The sequence below is a fragment of the Podarcis muralis genome, chromosome 7 (assembly GCF_964188315.1).
Source record: "Podarcis muralis chromosome 7, rPodMur119.hap1.1, whole genome shotgun sequence".
Taxonomy (NCBI): domain Eukaryota; kingdom Metazoa; phylum Chordata; class Lepidosauria; order Squamata; family Lacertidae; genus Podarcis; species Podarcis muralis.
Window position 1 is genome coordinate 69,877,143 of NC_135661.1, and position 19,335 is coordinate 69,896,477.

The 19,335-nt window shown below is 46.9% G+C and overlaps 1 protein-coding gene across 1 annotated transcript in view; it reads right to left on the reverse strand.

The window, feature by feature from the left end:
* The window catches only part of SDC3 (syndecan 3), a 119,014-nt gene that overhangs the window by 12,274 nt on the left and 87,405 nt on the right, over window positions 1-19,335 (reverse strand). The window contains exons 2-3 of the mRNA XM_028742799.2: window positions 8,246-8,372; window positions 7,002-7,597 (exon numbers count right to left, since the gene is read on the reverse strand). Of these exons, the coding sequence (XP_028598632.2) occupies window positions 7,002-7,597; window positions 8,246-8,372 (723 nt within the window). The remainder of the gene's footprint in view (window positions 1-7,001; window positions 7,598-8,245; window positions 8,373-19,335) is intronic.

The following is a 19,335-nucleotide window of genomic DNA, read 5'->3' on the forward strand; positions in this document are numbered from 1 at the left end:
ACAAAAGCAAATAAAATAAGATAGGAAGGATCCGTGCACATAGAACAGGTTGCTATCTGGTGGGTTAGGGAAAGTCTGGGTCAAATAAGGTCTTCATAAGAAGAAGAGAAGAAGAAGAGTTTGGATTTGATATCCCGCTTTATCACTACCCGAAGGAGTCTCAAAGTGGCTAACATTCTCCTTTCCTTTCCCTTCCTCCCCCACAACAAACACTCTGTGAGGTGAGTGAGGCTGAGAGACTTCAGAGAAGAGTGACTGGCCCAAGGTCACCCAGCAGCTGCATGTGGAGGAGTGGGGAAGCAAACCCGGTTCACCAGATTACGAGTCCACCGCTCTTAGCCACTACACCACACTGGCTCTCTGCTGAGGCAGCAGTAATAGGGAAAGGACCATAGCTCTGTGGGGAAGAATCTGCTTTGAATGCAGAGGGTCTTGGGCTCAGTCCCTGGCATCTCCAGCTTGTGCTATGAAGGACCCTGTCAGAAATCCTGGACCGCCACAATGGTATGACTCAGAAGAAGCAGGCTTCCTGTTTTGTGTTCCTCTTACATGAAACCGCAAAATCTAGGGCAGGATCTGGCAGAGGCCAATTCAATAGGCATCTCCATGTGGGAACAACCCCAAAAACGACAGAGAATGAATTAGAAAACTTTTTTTGAAATAATAACTTCACCTTCAACCCTCATCATTCAGTGGTTCTTTAACATAAGAAGATTCTACTGCCCACACTGCTCTTTCTGAGTCAGACTTTGCACTTTTATGAGAAAACTGGTTGGAATCCTCTCTCAAAGCCGCTCTCATGCTCTTCTGATTTATTATTATCCTGGGCAAATAAGAAGAGGCAAAGTTGAGGGATCTTCACAAGGAGCATTTTTTGAATGTTGTGGAACTGCCTGTTACAGACATTGGCCGGCAGGGGGAGGCAGAGACTAATGGCTTCTGGACACACCCACCCCTGAAATAAGGCTTTGCATGTCAGGAATCCAGGGCATCTGATGAGAGAGAGAGAGAGAGAGAAGTTGTCCTGTGAGCATAATGACCCAAGAACAGTTAACCCTGAAGGAATCAGCTATCTCAGGTGCAGGAGACAGGATATTTCAAAGCAAGAGTGGCATTTTAACAAATACCTTTTAACAAAAAAGGAGGGAGGAAGGAAGATGCCTCCGTGCAGAGGAACCACCTTGAGCCAAAGACTGGGGGTTCAGTGATGAGTGGCGTGTGCAATGTCACACATGTGGCGTGCAGTGCACAGCTGCGACATTGCATGCACGACATGCATTGCGCACCTGTGATGTCACACAAGCAATGCGCTTATCACTGGGAGGAGGCATGTCGTCGTGAGGAGGCCTTGCCCAGTGCCACAGAACTTCAATGGCCATAGCATTTGATGCTGCGCTCGGCTCAGCAGTTTGGCCTCTTCCACCCCCTCAGTATTTGGGGGGGTGGGGTGAAGCCCCCTGCTAAGGAATGTTGATGGGGCTGAAGATGCCTCTGCCCCCTAGAGTAGGCACGCCTGCCTCCGTGTAAGATTGGGGTAGGAAGCCCTCCAGGGAGAGCCAGTGTGGTGTAGTGGTTAAGAGCGATAGACTCGTAATCTGGGGAACTGGGTTCACGTCTCTGCTCCTCCACATGCAGCTGCTGGGTGACCCTGGGCCAGTCACACTTCTCTGAAGTCTCTCAGCCCCACTCACCTCACAGAGTGTTTGTTGTGGGGGAGGAAGGGAAAGGAGAATGTTAGCTGGTATCACTAGTGTAGTGATAAAGCGGGGTATCAAATCCAAACTCTTCTCTTCTTCTCCAGATATTGCTGGACTACAACTCCCATCATCCATGGCCAATAGCCATGCTGACCAGGGCTGATGTGAAATGGAGTCCAACAACAATTAATAATAATATTATGCATGTATGCATGGGAAATGGCACTAAGGGTTAAGATAAGGCTCGTGTGAGTCATGTGCCACATCTGCCGTGGATCCACTCCTTTTTTGGAAAGGCTGGCCAGCCTTCAAAATGAATTGTGCTTAAGAGCAATGATTCCTTCTCGTTTTCAGGAAAAAACGGAGCTCAGTCTGCTCATCCCTTCTGCAGATTGTGGAGGTGATACTGCCTCCATTTGCCAGGAACAATGTTTCAAGTTTAATATTGGTTTTAAAAAAAATGATAAAGTTTAGTAAAGAAAGCACTAGGAGAGCTTTCTACAGCTGTCCCCAAAGAATCTATGGTGGTGTGTGGTTGTGGGTGGGTCTGAAAATCCACACCCTTTTGTGTCAAGTACATGTGCAAGCTAGAATGTTGTAGTGTAGAGCAGTGTTTCCCAACCTTGGGCCTCCAGCTGTTTTTGGACTACAACTCCCATCATCCCTAGCTAGCAAGACCAGTGGTCAGGGATGATGGGAATTGTAGTTCAAAAACAGCTGGAGGCCCAAGGTTGGGAAACACTGGTGTAGAGGGTGGGGAACAACTGACCCTCCAAATGTTGTTGGACAACAACTCCCATGATCCTGGACCATTCGTCTTTCTGGTTCGGGCTGATGGGACTTGGAAGTCCAGCAACATCCCTACCACAGATGCAGTGGCAGGAGGGCTAGACTAGGAGTGGAGAGAGCCAGGCTGAAATCCCCACGAAGCCATAAAGCAGACTGGGTGGCCCTGGACCACATAGCCTACCTCATAGGGCTGCTGTGAGGATGAAACAGCAGCGCCATATGAACCTCTGTGAGCTTCTCGGGAGCAAAGTCTGGACAAAATGATAATCAGCAAAATAACAAAACCACACCCAGCACTTTTAATCCAGCTCCTGGGATTCTTTGTGCTTTCCCACAATACATCCCAGCCACGACCAACCAAAATAGCCTCTTTCTTCATATTTAACAAGAGCAAAGAAATGCCGTCATCCCTATTTTGCAGATTGGGAGCCCAGACAAAGAGAAGGATTAGATTTCTCTGCGGCACCTGTTGTGTCTCTAACTGGCAGATTGTTAGAAAGAGGATAATGTGCTGCACACCGGGAGGGCTGGGAAACCCAGAAGATCCACCCAAAAACCAGTGCAGCAAAGAAAGCTGTCATGCGCTGAGTTAGATCACTGGTCCATCTAGCTCAGCATTGCCTACACTGACTGGCAGCAGTTCTCCAGAGCTTCAGATATTATATGAATCATAGAGCTGGAATCTCAGTAGATGAAGAGCAGGTGCTCTACTTCTGAGTCACAGCCCTCTAGCCATAGATCAGGGTGATTTCTCCCCTGCCGCCCTCCTCTAAATGTTACAGTCACAATGCTGGAATCACAGCTGCAGCCCAGCAGCCAACTGGTGGCATGATTTTGGGGAAGAAGTCTAGCCTGACTGAAAAGAAATAGACTAAGAAGGAGGTCCCCAAACACAGCAGAGCTGGCTTACCACAAACAAGTCAAGTAATACACGTTACTATTGAGGTAAAGGTAAAGGTGAAGGACCCCCAAAAAGCTGGTTTCAAGGTGAGTGAAAGAGCTGAAGAATTATCCTTGTCACTTTAGCCCAGCCCTACAGGATAATGCTTTGGGTAAAAAGGTAAAAGACCGCTGGACGGTTAAGTCCAGTCAAAGGAGACTATGGGGTTGCGGCGCTCATCTCGCTTTCAGGCCAAGGGAGCTGGTGTTTGTCCATAGACAGCTTTCTGGGTCATGTAGCCAGCAGGACTAAACCGCTTCTGGCGCAACAGGACACTGTGACAGAAACCAGAGCACACGGAAATGCTCTTTACCTTCCCGCCACAGTGGTACCTTTTTATCTACTTTCACTGGCGTGCTTTCGAACTGCTAGGTTGGCAGGAGCTGGGATAGAGCAATGGGAGCTCAACCCATCGTGGGGATTCAAACCGCTGACCTTCTGATCAGCAAGCCCAAGAGGCTCAGTGGTTTAGACCACAGTGCCACCCGCATCCCTTACATATTAGAAGCAGGACACACACCAGCATGGTGCCTGTGAGTGCAGATGTGGCCAAAGCAACATTCCCTGATGCCTACGAGGTTCATTTTCCCCAGTGAAATAAGGCTTATGAGAGGCATTCTATTGCCACTCATAGAATAGGGAGCAGCGTTTGCTTGGTTGAACATATAAGTTTATCCAACTTGCAAATCTGCCCATGGGTCAAAAAAGTGGCAAACCCGGATCTGCTATTATATAGTATTAACTGCCCTTCACTACCAGGCCCCAGAGCAGGTTACAAATCTAAACTCGTGGACATCCAAAGAAATGAATGAGGGAAGATGCAGGACAAGCAAAAGGAAGTCCTTTGTAGGTCAGCTATAGAATTCACTCCCCCTTTAAAAGGGTATTAGTGGAAATCATGGAGGATAAGGCTTCTAGTTGTGATGTCTATATTCTGCTCCATGGTTGGAGGCAGTAGACCTCTGAATACCACTTGCTGGGAATTGCAGGTGAGGCGAGTGGTGCTGAACTCAGTTCCTGCTTGCTGGCTTCCCATGGACATCTTGTTGGCCACTGTGAGAATAGGAAGCTGGATTAGATGGGCCACAGACCTTATCTGGCAAGCCCTTGTTTTCTTCTCCTGCCCTTTGCTTCAGAGAGGAAAATGTATCGTGCTGGCCCTGTTTCTGTTCCTAGGAATCACTTATTGGAGTCTCTGATCTGTGCACTTCCCTCTAGGCATACGATCGGCCTCTTCAATTGTGGCACCCCTAAATTTTTGAATTTCCTCACCAGACATCCTTATCTAGCACCTACTTCAAGATTCCAGGTGACAAAGGTTTTATTATTTTCAAGCTTTCGCACCATTTAACCGGGATCTGTTGTTTTGGGGTTTGGCCAGTTGGTTGGTTTCTAATGCTGGAGCTGTTGGGTTTTTTTTTTTTTTTTTGTGATCTAACTAAATTGGCTTGTATTCCACCAGCACTGCTTTTGATTTCTGCTGGAAGCCCCCTTGGTGCCCAATACAAATTCCCCACCTAAATAAATTTTTGGTTGGATTAATTAAAAACTATTTGATGGTGACAGCAGATCTCACACTATATGTCTGTATTTTTAAAAAAATCAAATTAACCTAAGCACTTACTCTGCCATTCTCCCGCTGCTATTTCTATCTCCACGGTCGAGCTTCAAACTTGGCCCTCAAGAGTGTAGAGGGCACAGAGAAGGTGTTAAGAAACCAAATCAACTGGAATAAAAAGGTGCTGTGCTCTCAGTGGAAGGTAGGGAAAACGGCATCATCCACAACCCTTCAGAAAAAGAACCTCGGGTTTTAGCCAATGCTAGACCCACTAAAATGAATGAGCATGACTAAGGATGTGTTCAAACAGGAGGAATGTTACATTAGTTTTCCCGATTATAACACTAGGGCTTCTGGCTGTTTTCTAATGTTCTTTACACATTGAAGAACCTGTTGAGCTATGGAACTGTGGCTTTTTGACTGGCATACAGGCATGACACACTAAGTTTCATTCACACCAGTGGGCGCGGTGTGACACAACAATGAACATCATTGGGCATCGCTACTCCCCCATCCCTTCTGCACATGTGTGCTTCTGTTCCCCCATGAAAAGGGCAGGAAAGAATCGCAAACATTATGCCGCCCCCAAAGCCGTCAATTTACTCCCACAATTTACATCAACCAGGGTTAAAGTCTGATGTGCAACAAAAGCTGATATTTGAAGTTAACAATGCCGGCTTGTTCTTAAAACAAAAAAGTGTACTTCTCCCCCTGCACTTTCAAGAACCGTTATTTATATTTCTCTTCAAATTTAGTCAGCTGGTTTACAATTCAGGTGGTAGCCCTAATACACGTGTGCAGTGTTTGTTAAACCCTCACACCATGCCATTTTCCCGGTTAATATTGCAGCCCTAAACTCTTCTGGATTAAAATTTTAAAAGGCAGTGCACAGTGCCAGTCTTCCCTCCCTAACAAGGCTAGGATCATTTTTAGGGAAGAGGAAAATGACATGCAGAGGGAAGAGTCATTTACCAGGACTGCTGCCCTGAACCCATTTGCCCCCACCATCCTGCAACTTCCTTTAACTTTATTTAAACATTTAAATAAACATAAGATGAGAAGAACCAATAACAGACTGTCTGCGCCTTGTGCTGTTTAGCCCTGCTCCCTGTCCTGCATGCCTTTTTCCACCTGGCCTGGGATGGTGGGGCCCTGGGACTGACTCCAGCTACAAACACCGAAGCTGCTGAACAGACTGTTGGGATGGAGTATTGCTTAAGGGCTTGGGGGGGAGTGGTTGCTGTTATTGATATTAAATTTTTGTATCTTTATTTTTAGATCTTCTTATGATTAAATGTGGAAATTTTTACTCTGGTTGTGCACTTTGCCAAAGCATCAGGAAAAAAATTAAACGCCCCCATCTAATGCCTCCTTGCAACTTGCCCTTTTGAACCTGAGGGGGGATCAAACGGCAATTTTCTGATCTAAGGAACTCCTTATGTGGATGCTGACTGCAGCAATAACTTCTTTGGCCCATAAATCAAAGGGCTTTAGCCTCTCATTTTGGCATGAGAATATGTGGACTCTGGCTACAAGAAAATAACTCACAAATTACATATTTCTAAGCGTAAGGAAGACCCACAACCTTTCTGTGTTGTTTGGTGTGTCATTACTTATGTGATAAATTCAGAAAACTCTCTCCCCCGGCCAAATTGTGGAGTTTGGCTTCCATGATGTGTTCTACCGCTTTCATTTTCCTGCATTATTCGTTCTCTATTTCTTTGGGAAAATACATCTGAGCTGAGTTGGAAGGGATCCTGAGGGTCATCTAATCCAAAGGAATATCAACTACAGCATCCATGACAGAGGGCTATCCAACCTCTGCTTAAAAACCTCCAAGGAAGGAGAGTCCACCACTCTCTGAGGGAGTCTGTTCCACTGTCAAACAATTCTTACCATCAAAAAGTTCTTCCTTATGTTCAGTCGGAATCCCTTTCTAGTAATTTGAAGCTTGCTCCCTCTTCCATGGGACATCCCTTTGCTTAAGTTAATAAATCACAAGAACAACAAGCCATACCTGGACTGGTTCTGTAGGTGCTGTAGAACTTGAGGGTTGGGGCAGTGTGGTAGTCCTCTCACTGCGGTCTGGCTCCCGAGAAGTGCTTGGCTTTGGCACAGCCCTGCTCTTCGTCACGCCGGTGGTCACCAGCGGAGCTGTGTTCAGTTCCGTCCTGGCAACTTCGGTGGCCGTGGTTGGCGTTTCAAGTGTGATCGACTGCGTCGTGGCTACAATGGTGATAAAGGGGGGCAGGACTCTCCGGACAGTCGTTGGCTTGGACATGGGCATCGTAGCAGAGGTGGTGGTGGTGGCAGCAGTTGTTGAGGTGGTGGTAGCAATAGTACTAGCGGTAGCAGAGGCATCAAGGGCTGCGGTGCTAGCAGTGGTACCAAGCACTTTCCGGATGGTGACCGCCAGTGCTTCGGTCACCCTGGGGATGTAGAGGCTGCTTGTTACTGGGTCAGAGGTGGCTTCCTCTGCAGGGAATGGTGCAAAGGGGGTGGCTACTGGCTGCACAGAGGTGGCGGGCAACATGGGAGAAGTTGTAGGTAGGGTGAGGGGTGCATCTGTGTTGAGCCGCACAATGGTCTTGATCCCAGAGTCCTGCTCAAAATCTGTAAGGGAAGCAAAGGTTAGGATCTGACTGTTCAGAGTCACTGTAGGGACACAGGAAGCTGCTGTCTACAAAGTCAGCCATCTAGCTGAGTGTTTCCTACACTGACTAAATCTCCAGGGATTCCTACATTGACTGAATCTCCAGGGATCCAGACTGGAGTCTTTTTCAGCCCTACCTGGAGGTGCCAAGGATTGAACCTGGAGCCTTCTGGATGCAAAGCATGTGTCCTACCACCGAGCTAATGGTCCTCCCCATTAATAATTTTATCTACACTGTGCTTAAGGCTTCCCACCAATGTTTCATTTGCAAGCCACCTTAATAGGGTTTTTGGCCTTTAAAAGTAAGCCTATAAGCATTTTAAATAAATGAACCAGACATTCAGTAGGATGAGGAGAATAAATGCATTCAATGTTCTGTACAATGTTTGCTTCTGGAAGGCTAACCAGCTGTCTGCTTCTGAATTCCAAAAAAATTACATTCAACCTCTGGGCTTTTTTCTCCCCACCACCACCACCAAAATCCCCCACAAATTTTCCGTAATAACTCTGCCACCAATATAAATGGAGGAGGAAGAGTGATCTCTTCTATCCAGCCACACTCAGCAGGGCGACGTCCCTCCTTTTAAGGGTCTTAAATATGTACTCACATCCTGAGCCAGAGCCTGAGTAGAGTTCCTCGATTTCATCAATTTCTTCATCCTCAAAGGAGTCATCATCTCCAGAGCCTTCCAGGTCAATGGGCCGCTCATAATTTTCATTCCGCCAGTGCTGGGCCTGGGTTCAAACATCAAGAAAAACAGACTTAATACTTTCCAGTGCAGCAACGTGTGCAGAGAATAAGAGTCAGCATAGGCAGTAATTTTGGAGGCAGTAATTTTGGAGCCCAGGGGTGTAGGCAAGCTGTCTTATATTGAACTAGACCATTGGTCCATTTAGTTAAGCACTGTCTACACAGACTGGCAGTGGCTCTCCATGGTTTCAGACTGGGGCTCACTCCCAGACCTACATGGAGATGCCAATGAATGACTCTGGGGAGATTCTGCGTGCAAAGTAGAAGCTCCACCACTTAGTAAGAGAGGAAACGTACACAGGAGCTGCCATCATGCCTTACCAAAAGGGTGGAAACCTGTTGTCCTTCAGATGCTGTAGGACTCCTGACTTCCATCAGCCCCCTGCCAGCCTGATTAAGTGTTAAGGATGGTGGGAACTGGAGGGCTCTAACCTCTAGAGAGCCACAGATCCCACCCCCCTGGTCTTGACAGTCAGTTGGTGGTTTACAAATTCCATGTTAGCAGCATATGAAACTCCCATTGTTATAGGAGCATTTTGCAACAAGGAATTTCATTAGCACGAGCAGTTTCTGAGCTCTGGGCACAATGCTGTGCCTAAGATTTCAGATTAAAATGGCAGAGTGGAAGGAAAGGAGGGCCTTTTCCTGCCTCCCCACTTCCAACCACTCTCTGAAGAGTGGAGAAAAGACCTTCTTAAGAATATTAGCGGGGTGGGTGGTTGAAGGACTTGACCATGTGAAAAATGAACATGATATTTTAGCTGTAGTTCATTCATTTCCAGCTTTGTATTCTTGTTATTTAAAAAGTGTGCCTGTACATTCCGTTGTTGCTCCCATTACCTAGGTTTAAGGTGCCATTTAGCTCCTAGTGTTCATATCTCAGTTTCTAACACTGCATTTTAGTATAATACAAAACAGGAGGCAGGCAAAACCACAGAGTTTGTAGAAAGAAGAAAAATGTCACAACAGAAAACCAGTACAGTGGTACCTTGGGTTAAGTACTTAATTCGTTCCGGAGGTCCATTCTTAACCTGAAACTGTTCTTAACCTGAAGCACCACTTTAGCTAATGGGGCCTCCTGCTGCCACCGCACCGCCAGAGCCCGATTTCTGTTCTCATCCTGAAGCAAAGTTCTTAACCCGAGATAATATTTCTGGGTTAGCGGAGTCTGTAACCTGAAGCGTATGTAACCTGAAGCTTGTGTAACCCGAGGTACCACTGTACCTAAGAAGGCTGTTGTTGTTAATAATTACATTTATTACTTGCCCTTCATCAGCAGAGTCCAGGTCAGTTACAGCAATTAAAAATTAAAAACGGTTTAAACAGAGCCACAGAAATAAGTAGGCCCTGAAAACACACGTCTCAAGCATCAAAAGAAGTGAGCCTTCAGAACATAAGGAGAACCCTGTTGGATCTAGCCAATGGCCCATCTAGTCCAGAATCTTGTTCTCACAATGGCCAATGTGGGAAACCAGCAAGCAGGACTCAAGCACAAGAACACTCTCCCCTCCTGGGGCGTCCAGCAACTGGTATTCAGAAGCATCATTGCCTCCATCTTAAGTCCTACAGTACGTCCAAACAAAGCACTCTGAGCCAGTGTGGTGTAGTGGTTAAGAGCGGTAGTCTTGTAATCTGGTGAACCTGGTTCGCTTCTCCGCTCCTCCACATGCAGCTGCTGGGTGACCTTGGGCCAGTCACACTTCTTTGAAGTCTCTCAGCCCCACTCACCTCACAGAGTGTTTGTTGTGGGGGAGGAAGGGAAAGGAGAATGTTAGCCGCTTTGAGACTCCTTAAAGGGAGTGATAAAGCGGGATATCAAATCCAAACTATTCTTCTTCTTCTTCTTTCTGCTCCCCTTCCTCGCCCTGGATTGAGCTTACAGCATGGCCACCAATCTTTCAGCAAAAACCACTGCTTGGGTTTTACCGTACAACAGGGGATAATGCCCTTTTAAACACTCTACTGTGAAATTCAGCCATGTGGCTTCCAGCTGTAGCTTTACTGAGATTGCAGAAGAAGCAGAAGCCTGGGCAGTCCAGCTGTCACCCATTTAGCACATGGAGCTGTGAGGAAGTGGGAAGGAGTCTATGTTTAAGCAGCAAGGTTCCCCTCCCAGGTCCTGTCAGCGCTATTGTCAAATCAGCAGTCAGCCACCTGGATGGCGGCAACAAGATCCCAACTTCCTCCTCAGAGGAGAGCATGCTCAGCTTATGCCGAGGAAGCAGAAAGTTGGGGGGGGGGGGGAGAGACCAACAGAGAGGAGAAACCACGATGGCGGCTTGTAGACATGCCTTGAAAATGTGTTCTCCTTTTTTTCAATTCCAGAAGGATTTTTATAATTGATTTCTGCTGTTTTAAATTGCAGCTGGTTGAACGGTGCTGAGTTTTACAGCTGGAATTTTTTGAACTGTATTTGCAACAAAGTGGTGGCTTTGCACTAGTGCAGAGGAGGCAAAACCTCAGGCCAGGGGGCCAAATGAAACCCTCTGGATCTCTCTATCAGCCCCTCAGGACACTTGCCAGGTCACACAGCCTCTCCTGAGGCCACACACCTCGCCAGCCATTATTCACATGGCCCTTGAGTGCTTCTGCTTGGCTTGAATGGTTCCTTCAGAGAACCAAAAGGATCAAGGGGATGAAGGGACTCCCCTGTGAGGTAAGGTTGCAGCGTCTGGGACACTTTAGCTTAGCTAAAAGGTGAGTGAGAGAGGACACGGTAGAAGTGTACAAAATCACGCATGGGATACAGAAAGTGGGGAGAGAAATGCTTTTCTCCCTCTCTTAACACTAGAACTCTTGACCATGCAATGAAACTGAATGTTGAAAGATTCAGGACAGATGAAAGGAAATAGTTCTTCACTCTGTGCAGTTAAACGATGAACATTTACCGTATTTTTTGCACCATAACACTCACTTTTTTCCTCCTAGAAAGTAAGGGGAAATGTCTGTGCGTGTTATGGAGGAAATGCCTACGGGTGGCATGCCTACAGATTTTCCTCCTCTAAAAACTACGTGCGTGTTATGGTCGGGTGCATGTTATAGAGAGAAAAATACGGTACTCCCACTAGAGGCAGTGATGGCCACCAACTTAGATGGCTTGGACAAATTCATGGAGAATACAGCTATCAGTGGCTATGAGTAGCCACCAAGACCATATAACACCGGTCCTGAAAGACCTACATTGGCTCCCAGTACATTTCTGAGCACAATTCAAAGTGTTGGTGCTGACCTTTAAATCCCTAAACAGCCTCGGCCTAGGATACCTGAAGGAGCACCTCCACTTCCATCGTTCAACCCGGACACTGAGGTCCAGCTCTGAGGGCCTTCTGGTGGTTCCCTCACTGCGAGAAGTGAGGTTACAAGGAACCAGGCAGAGGACCTTCTTGGTAGTGGCGCCTGCCCTGTGGAACGCCCTCCCATCAGATGTCAAGGAAATGAACAACTATCTGACTTTTAGAAGACATCTGAAGGCAGCCCTGTTTAGGGAAGTTTTTAATGTTTGAGGTTTTATTGTGTTTTTAATATTGTGTTGGGGGCCGCCCAGAGTGGCTGGGGAAACCCAGCCTGATGCGTGGGGTATAAATTATTATTATTATTATTATTATTATTATTATTATTATTATTATTTCATAATGGTTTTGGTCTGTATGCACAGTTGGAGGCAATTGATGGAAATGAAAAGGAAGGAAAAGGGGCAGAGGCAGAATTGTGAGTGTGAGTGAGAGAGATGGGAAGAGTGTAGGATGGTGAGCAAAGGAGGGAAGAAGTGTGTACACATGTGCGTAAGAGAGAGGGGAGGGGATGTATGAGAGAAGGTGAGCATGTGTATGAGAGAAGGAAAGAGAAGGCTCTTAATCAATTCAAAATGCATTATTGTCAATTACAAGAACAAAGATAACAAAAGGTGGGATGGAGTGACCTCTTCCAGCTGGAAGGGTGGTTGAGAACAATCAATCAGATGAAAAGTGAGTAAGTTCCACACACACACAAACACAGACAGGGCTAAATTTGATTAGTGTGGAACGAGGCAGTTTTTCAAGAATTCTGCACATAAACGGACCAATGCTTGATAGGGTTGTGACAGAAAACATGATGGTAACCAGCACAGACAGAACAAAACTAGCACTGTATGTTCCACAAAATAGGCTCTAGATACAACTATTTATCAGGCTGGAAATCTTATTTTGCATGAATTAAGGCCCCTGAACATTTTTCAATGGTAGCCCCACACGCGATGCATACCAATAGTTCAGCCTTGGGTGTGACAGCAGACCATTCTGCTTTCTCGAGGATGCCAAACACAAAATCAAGTCACATTACAGTGGTTCCTTGGTTTTTACAACAATGGCTATCATAACTACACATAAGGGGGGGAAAATATTTTTATTTTCATCATCTACAATACTGTCTTATTCATTTTACAGTACAGTACATTGATTATTGCTCATGTTGAGAGTAGGCTGGTCTTCTACCACCTAACCACAGTATGCACTTTTTTCATTAATATTCCTTTCTAAAAAAAAAAAGCTATTTAATTAGTAAAAAAGGCATCCATTTTCAGTTTATCATCCTAGCCAGCGAAGACAGGAATTGCCAGATTTGGGATATTGCAGTTGACCTTACATAAACCCTAACAGCATTGTGGGGTGTAGCTTTTTCACCACTGAAAACAAAGAGAGGAAATGAACCGCTTGAATGTCAACAGACCAGCCCATCGCACTCCCTTCAAACATTCTAACCTAGCCACCCACCAGGAAAGCCAGTGGGACTGGCAGAGACTACAGTTGTGCTAAAATATTCATGGTCTAGAAGCATGTGAACTGGAAGATGTGCTGTTTGCATGCTCACAGAGAAGGAAAGAAATGATCTGCGGGAGGAGAAGGACAGCAGTTTTCAGAGAAGATCTGGAGTCTGTGGAGCACACAGCTTCTCCTCTTACCTAGGGTACACGGAGATGTCATTTAGTGACACACGGGAAAGCTTTTCTTCCACGATGAATAGTAGGCATGGGGAGAGGGATTTGGATTGGAACACAGAATTATAGAATCATAGAATTGTGGAGTTGGAAGGAACCCCGAGGGTCATCCAGTCCAACCTCTTGCAATGCAGGAATATCAGCTAAATCAAAGGTCAGCCACCTTTTTCAGCCGTGGGCTGGTCCACCGTCCCTCAGACCATGTGGTGGGCCGGACTATATTTTTTTTTGGGGGGGGGGGGAATGAATGAATTCCTATGCCCCACAAATAACCCAGAGATGCATTTTAAATAAAAGCACACATTCTACTCATGTAAAAACACGCTGATTCCCGCACCGTCCGTGGGCCGGATTGAGAAGGCGATTGGGCCGCATCTGGCCCCTGGGCCTTAGTTTGCCTACCCCTGAGCTAAAGCATCCAGGACAGAGGGCCATCCAACCTCTGCTTCATAAATGCCAAGGAAGAAAAAGTCCACCACCTCCCGAGGGAGTCCATTCCACTGTTGAATAGCTCTTACTGTCAGGAAGGTTTTCCTGGTGTTTAGTCACAATCTCCTTTCTTATAACTTGAATCCATTTGTTCAAGTCCTGCCATCCAGAACAGGAGAAATCAAGCTTGCTCCATCTTCAACATGACATCCATGTAGATATTTGAAGACGGCTGTCATGTCTGCTCTCAGTCTCCTCTTTTCCAAGCTAAACATACCCAGCTCCTTCAACCATTCCTCATAAGATTTGGTTTCCAGACCCTTGACCATCTTGGTTGCCCTCTTCTGCGCACATTCCAGCTTGTCAACATCCTTCTTAAATTGTGGCGCCCAGAGCTGGACACAACATTCCGGGTGTGGTCTGTCCAAGGCAGAATACAGTGGTGCTACTACTTCTCTTGATTGGGACCCTAAACTTCTGCTGATACAGCGTAAAATAGCATTAGCTTTTTTTTTGCTGCCACATCACGCTGTTGAGTCATGTTAAGCTTGTGATCCACTAAGACCCCTAGATTCTTTTCACACTCTGCTATTTCTGTTGATGCACCCTTGTGCCTTCCCCTTGGGCCACTAAATGACATCTCCATGTACACCATGTACCCATGAATTAAAGCCACCCTACACCCTTTGACACCCCCAGTTTGACTTGCATTCCCCTGTGCTGACTGTGAAAGCAAACTCAACTGTGCAGGGACAGGTAATGCTGCAAATCTCACATCTTGCCTGGCCTTAGGCTTGCTCTCTGCTTGGATGCAGATATGCAGGCAATTCTCCCCCTGCTCCATTCAGAGCTGTTTGAGAGTCTAAACTTTGACTCCTGCCCCTGTACTCTTCTGCAAGCTTGAAGTCCAGCCTGACCTACAGACTCCATTTGGAACAAGATAGAGAAATCCTTTTAGTCTCAAAAATATATTTCTGGGTGGAAGGTATCTTAACATTTCTCCAGCTGTCTCCCATTCCTCACCATAAACATTCAGAACATAAGAGCCCTGGTAGATCACATCCAAAGTCCATCTAGCCCAGCATTCTGTTCTTGCTGTGATCAACACAGGAGCCAACTCCTAGGGGCTGTGGGGGCTTTGGCCCCACAATAAAACATTTGAGGGATCCTGGCCCCCACAAAGTTGATGGGCATTTCCATTCAAATAGCGTGTGTGCACTGCACCATGTGGTCGATTGTGCAGGGCGGGGCTTACCTGGGCCCCCACAATCTTTTAGTCAGGTTGGCACCCTCGGTGGCCAACCAGATGACTCTGGGAAGCTTGTGGAAGCAGGACCTGAGGGCAATAGCACTCTCCTCACTTGCAGTTCCTAGAATGTGAGGCAGAACCTAGCCATCATGGCTAGTAGTCATTAATAGCCTTCTCCTCTGTGAATGAGTCTGATCCAATTTTAAATCTGACCAGGTTGGTGGCCATCACTACATATTGTTAGGTAAATAACATAGTGCGGGTGGCGCTGTGAGTTAAACCACAGAGCCTAGGGCTTGCCGATTGCAAGGTTGGCGGTTCGAATCCCCGCGACGGGGTGAGCGCCCGTTGCTCGGTCCCAGCTCCTGCCAACCTAGCAGTTCGAAAGCACAAAAGTGCAAGTAGATAAATAGGTACCGCTCTGGTGGGAAGGTAAACGGCGTTTCCGTGCGCTGCTCTGATTCGCCAGAAGCGGCTTAGTCATGCTGGCCACATGACCCGGAAGCTGTACACCAGCTCCCTCAGCCAATAAAGCGAGATGAGCGCTGCAACCCCAGAGTCAGCCACGACTGGACCTAATGGTCAGGGGTCCCTTTACCTTTAACCATGTGCTGTGTGAACATGGGAAACTGCCCTATACTAAGGCAGATCCTCAGTCCGTCTAGTTGAGTACTGTCTACACTGACTCGGCAGGATTCAGGTATGATTCTCTCCCAGCCCTTCCTGGGCATGCTGGGGAATGAACCTGGGACTTTCTGTATGCAAGCAGATGCTCCACTGCTAAACCACAGTCCTTCCTTGGACTTCTGTCTCTGCTGTAATTTCCCTCCTCGCATGAATCCCCCACCCCAAAAATCTATCTGTGTATTTGTAAGAAGAAAAGGGTGTGATGTCAATCTGTCCCTCACAAACTCAGAGGAAGATGGAGCTCATCACTGCAAGGATAAGTGTGCGGATGTAGCAAAGCACTGAAAATCCAGAGAGGGAGGATATCAATAAGGCCAGGTTTTAAAATACAGATAGATGGACTGAGGAATCCCACCGGGATACCATCCTAATAGTCACTTACATGACAACAGTAACCATAGAAACCAATTCCTCCATCCTAATGGCTGTGCTCTGATCTCCTTTTCAGACTTCAGAGAAAGACGAGGGAGAATGAACATCATTTTGAAGTCAAGAGATATTCTTGAACACTTTGATGTCTAGCTCCGCTTCTACGTACCAATAGGATGACCTTGGCTATCCCTGCTTAGCTCCTCTAGGAAAGTCAGTTCAAGCTGAGTTGGTTTGATGGAAAGCAAACCCATAAATGCTTCACAGAGGATTGTGCTTTTTTAACTGCAATGGCAGAGTCAAATCAACATTAAGAGGGGGAGAAACCTCTAAGTCAGTTAGCCTATATAGCCTAACAATTAGTTTTTGACAGCAATCACATTCAGACACTTTGAGACATTTTAACAGCACAAAGCACTCACAGAGTAGCCTTCATTTGCAATTCATTCTCGGTTTCTGGCTGATTAATAAAATAAGGAATCCACAACACCCTTAGCATTCAAATAATTTCCAGGTTAGTGGAGCAGCCTTTGCCAATCTGGAGTGGTTTGGAGACCCCCTATCCCCCTCGGAGCAACAATTCCCAGAATTCACTGGGAAGTCAGATCAACTGTTAAACCCCTCTGGAAATTGTAGCCCTGTGAAGGGAATAGGGGTCCCTTCACAACTCTCAGCGCACCCTCAACAAACTACAGTTCCCAGGAAGACATGATGGTTTAATATTGTATGGCATGATACTGTATTGGTATGATATTGCATTGAATGTACAGTGCAGATGGGGACAAAATCAATTCAAATCCAAAATAGATTCCAACTGGGATAAATATTTTAGAAGGCTTGTTGGAAAAGGAACATCTTTAGCAGGCATCAAAAATGCATCGGAGAAGGCACCTATCTGATATGCAGTGGGAAGGAATTCCAAAGGGTAGGTGTCACCACACTAAAAGCCTGATTCTGACATTGGGCAGAACAGGCCTCCTGATAGATCCCAACTCCATTCAACCATGGTGGTTACAAGAGATGGTTTCCTCCTGGACTGCTGCAATCTCCTTTACCCCACAAGCGGCACCATAGAATAAAGGGCTCTTATCAAATTTGCATGTGATGATGATCTACATGCAGGCTGCATGCTAATTCCTACACAGGCATCTCTTAACATGCAAAGCATGTCTTTCACTATGGGACCCTGAGCGGTAAGAGCTTAGTGACAGAAGACATGTTTTGCATAAACAAACGCAGCAGTTTAAACCCTAAGTATTTCGTTTTATTAATTTATCTACAACACTCTTTGACCACCCCGATCAAGAAAGACGTCTGGACCACCCAGTCAACAAAGTTCCTAATCAGTTCAATTTCCTGCCTAAAACCCAGAACAAGTAGCAAAATAAGATTTAAAACCCAGCAGAAATAATCTGTTCCAAGGGCAAAAATGGAAAAGGTTTAAGAGAATTGAAAGGTATTCATCTGAAAGGATTTTAATGTAGGCACCAGTTGAGCTTAGTGAGGGAGGGTATTTTGTCACTACAAAAAAGGTTCTTTCCTTTGCAACCCCGCACCTTGCCTCTTTAGGTGGGAGGACCTCTAATGACGCTCTCAAGGTCCAGCCAGTTATATCTGGGATGATCTTTCAGGTAACCTGATTATCTCTCCAGTTGAAAGCTCTGAGACAGCCCGGATAAGAATGCCGTGTTTGATTCAGTGCTAGTCAGAGCATGGTACTGCTCTAAGCAGAGCAATGATCTGGCTCAGTATAAAGGTAGCTCTTTATTAGAGGAACGGGACACAGCTTGGCGATGCACCAGATGATGCTCAATGATGCAAACCAACTGCCGGCTCCCAAACTTATTCTGGATCACTGCAGGGCTGCTACTAAAAATATCAGCACAAATAGATAGGTGTAACATGATGGCCACAAGTGGCGCTCACACCCTCCTCCACTGAGAACAGGGGAATCTCACACCATCTCGGGATGAACTTAGAATAGAATGAAAATAATTAACATTTGGGCAGCACAGTTGTGCAACTTAGGTCTGAACAGAACAAGTCAATGAGAAACATCACCTCTGCGAGACATGCAGGCAGCAGAGTGCCACTTGATAGCATTGGTGCTGTCTTTTGAACAAGAAAGAGTAAAATATAGGATCTACCACCATGGTGGGCTACTAGTGTTCCTTCCAGATGTTGTTGGACTCCAACTCCCATCAGCCCCAGCCTGCATGGCCAATGCTCAGGGATGAAAGGAGTTGTAGTCAAGCAATGTCTGGGGCCCCTCAAGAGTCCAATGTTGGATACATCATTGGGGTGAATCTGTGGAAGGGTCTAGCATCACGTTCTGTGGAACTACCCATATAGTAGGGTTACCAGACACCCCCATTTCCCGGGAGAGTCCCCGGATTTGCAAATAAGTCCCCGGACAAATTCCATCCCCGGAATGTCCCCGGATTTCATCTAATGTCCCCGGGAAACACAGCAGCAGCAGTCTCAGCAGCCAGAGCAGTTGGCTCTGGCTGGCTTCAGGAGCTGCTCAGAAGTCCCCATATGATGGTGGTGCAGGGGCTCTAAGATGCAGCTTCTGGGCTGCCTCCACCTTCGCTGACCCCAGCAACTAAGCTGTGAAGGGTGGCTACATGCTGCCTATTGGAGCAGCCTCCCAACTCCTAATTGCATGCAAGCAGGAGCGGTGTGGGGAACTCTCAGCTGTGAAGGGGGGCTTCACACTGCCTATCAGAGCTTGTGTGCAAGCAGGAGGGGGCAGGGATCACTCAGTTAGGCAACAGGAAGCCTCCCTTCCCAGCTGAGGGATCCCCACCCCCTCCTGCTTGCACACAAGTAGGAATGGGATTGGGGCTGCTCCGATAGGGAGGGAGGCATCACGCTGCCTGAGAGATCCCTGCATCCTCCTGCTTCCACGCAAGTAGGAGTTGGGATGGGGCTGCTCCGAAAGGCAGTGTGAAGCCTCACTTCCCAGCTGAGGGATCCCTGCCCCCTCCTGCTTGCACACAAGTAGGAATGGGATTGGGGCTGCTCTGATGGGAAGGGAGGCATCGCACTGCCCAAGCCTCGCTGCCGCCACCGCTCTCAGCCCTCCTTCTCCGCCTTCCATGCCTGACCCACCACGCACCGCTTCCCCACCACCACCGAAGAACCAACAACTCAGGGGCTGCCCAGGCTCATGGAGAAAGGAGATAGAAGCCTCAGAGGAAGGGGAAACGTGGCGGTTGAGGTCAAGGCAGTGGCC